We start from the raw sequence: 2,245 nt of genomic DNA, 5'->3' as shown, positions 1-2,245 counted from the left end.
ACTGATGAATGGGCAGAAAGAGCTTCCACAGAAGAAAACACATCTGATGAATCTTCTGATGGCTCTCTAGAACTAGAGGATGAAGATCAGGATTGCAACTCTATTAAAACTGCCAAGAATAAAGGTGATGAAAGTGAGTCTAGTAGTGAAGAAGATCCAGACTTTGTACCTTTATTGATACAGCAAAAAAGGAAAACTGGACAGAAGGCTCACATGACAAGAAGCCAAACAAAGATTCCAAAAACCCTCCCGAAGAAAATTCTTAATGATTAAGGTGATTTGCTGGAATATTAGGGGCATGAAGTCCCAAGCTGCCACTGAAAGACTTCAGACTTTTATAAAACAGTACAAAATCTCTTTAGTTGCTGTACAGGAGCCTTTTGTCAAAGAAGAAAAAATTGATTTCTACAAACAAAAACTGGCATGAAAGATTGCTTTGTGAATATTAGTAATAAAATTTGGATATTTTGGGGCTCTGAGGTGAAATGTGATGTGTTTGCAAATGATGCTCAGATGCTTACCTGCAAGGTCAGTGTTAGTTCAGCTGACTCTGGAACTTTTATTTCTTTTGTTTATGCTAAAACCAGATCAGCTAGTAGAATTCAGCTATGGGAACATATGCGAATTTTTGCCTCCACTATAAATGAGCCATGGTTGGTCTGCGGAGATTTTAACTGCATATTGGATCCTAATGAGAAAAGAGGAGGAGTGCCTCATAAGCTGAGTAAAAGTTTAGACTTTATAGAGTTTTTAACTGATTGTGGTTTATCTGATATGGGCTATAATGGGAGCCCATTTACATGGTGTCATGAAAGGAAAGAGGAAGAAATAATATGGAAAAGGCTGGATAAAATGGTTGCAAATGATGAATTGGGAGCAAAATTTACCTCTATCTCTGTCCAGCACTTGGCTAGAGTGAGTTCTGATCATAGTCCTTTATTTATTACTCTTAAAGATCAGCCTTCTAACACCATCAAATACTTCAAGTTCTTGAATTTCTGGGTTGAGCAGGAAGGATTTCAGGATATTGTGAAAAACCAATGGAATCAACATGTTGAAGGAAATCCCTTCTGGATATTACAGCAAAAGCTAAAAAGAGTTAGCAAAGCTCTAAGTGAGTGGTCAAGAAACAAAATATGTGATATTTTCATCAAGTCTAGCCACTTAGAGGAATATGTTAAGATCTGGGAGGATAAGTATATTAATTCTCTGGATCAAGATGACAGAATGGCTTTGAATAAAGCTACAGATGATTTAGTTCTTCATCTTAAGGTTGTTGATACTTTTTGGAGACAAAAGGCCCATCTTAAGTGGCAGTTGGAAGGAGATGAAAACACCAAATACTTTCATTATGTGGTAAGGGGTAGGAGACATCATATGAAGATCCACAGGATCAGGAATGGAGCAGATTGGATAGAAGATGAGGATGATATTGCTAATGCCGCTGTTAACTTCTATCAGAACCTTTTTTTTTTTTTTTTTTTTTTATCAAAATCACACATATATTGACCTCAGTATTATGGAGTGTATTCCTTAAATGGTCAATGATTATGATGACATGATTCTTACGGGGGATATTTCTAATGAGGAAGTCAAGGAGGCAATGTTTGATATTGATAAATATAATTCACCTGGCGCTGATGGCTTCTCAAGCCTGTTTTTCCAGAGCTGTTGGGAAACTGTGGAACAAGATATGGTTAGTATGGTGAAGGATGTCCTTAAAGGAATTCCAATGCCAAGATACTTCACAAGTACATGCCTAGTATTGATTTCAAAAGTGCAACACCCTCAAGAATTTTCAGAATTCAGACCTATTAGTCTCAGTAATGTCACTAATAAGCTAGTTTCAAAAATTCTGAATAACAGACTTTCCAAAATCCTTCCAAACATCATCTCCCAGAATCAAAGTGGATTTATGAAAGGTAGAGTAATTGGGGAGAATGTTCTCCTTGCTCAAGAGATTGTTCATGGGATAAGAAAGCCTAATAAGGGGGTAATGTGGTAATAAAGTTGGATATGAACAAAGCATATGATAGAATCTCCTGGAATTTTATATGTGCTGTTATGAGAAAGATGGGTTTTAGTGAACACTGCATTTTCATCATATGGAATCTGATATCAAATGCTTGGTATTCTATCAACATTAATGGAAAAAGAAATGGTTTTTTCAAGTCACAAAGGGGAGTCAAGCAAGGTGATCCAATATCACCTTCCTTGTTTATTATTGCAGCAGAGGTTCTGTTAA

General features: G+C 36.4%; 1 protein-coding gene across 1 annotated transcript; it reads left to right on the top strand.

Annotated features, from left to right (window-relative positions):
• The first annotated feature begins 423 nt into the window (after positions 1–423).
• LOC132628956 (uncharacterized) lies at positions 424–2,005 on the top strand. The gene is made up of 2 exons (XM_060344708.1): positions 424–1,446; positions 1,667–2,005. The coding sequence occupies exons 1-2, from the start codon at positions 424–426 to the stop codon at positions 2,003–2,005; spliced, it is 1,362 nt and encodes a 453-aa protein (XP_060200691.1).
• Positions 2,006–2,245: the final 240 nt, after the last annotated feature.

This window comes from Lycium barbarum, chromosome 2 (genome assembly GCF_019175385.1).
Source record: "Lycium barbarum isolate Lr01 chromosome 2, ASM1917538v2, whole genome shotgun sequence".
Taxonomy (NCBI): domain Eukaryota; kingdom Viridiplantae; phylum Streptophyta; class Magnoliopsida; order Solanales; family Solanaceae; genus Lycium; species Lycium barbarum.
The sequence above is the reverse complement of the archived record's forward strand: the minus strand, read 5'-3'. Positions and strand labels throughout refer to the sequence as shown.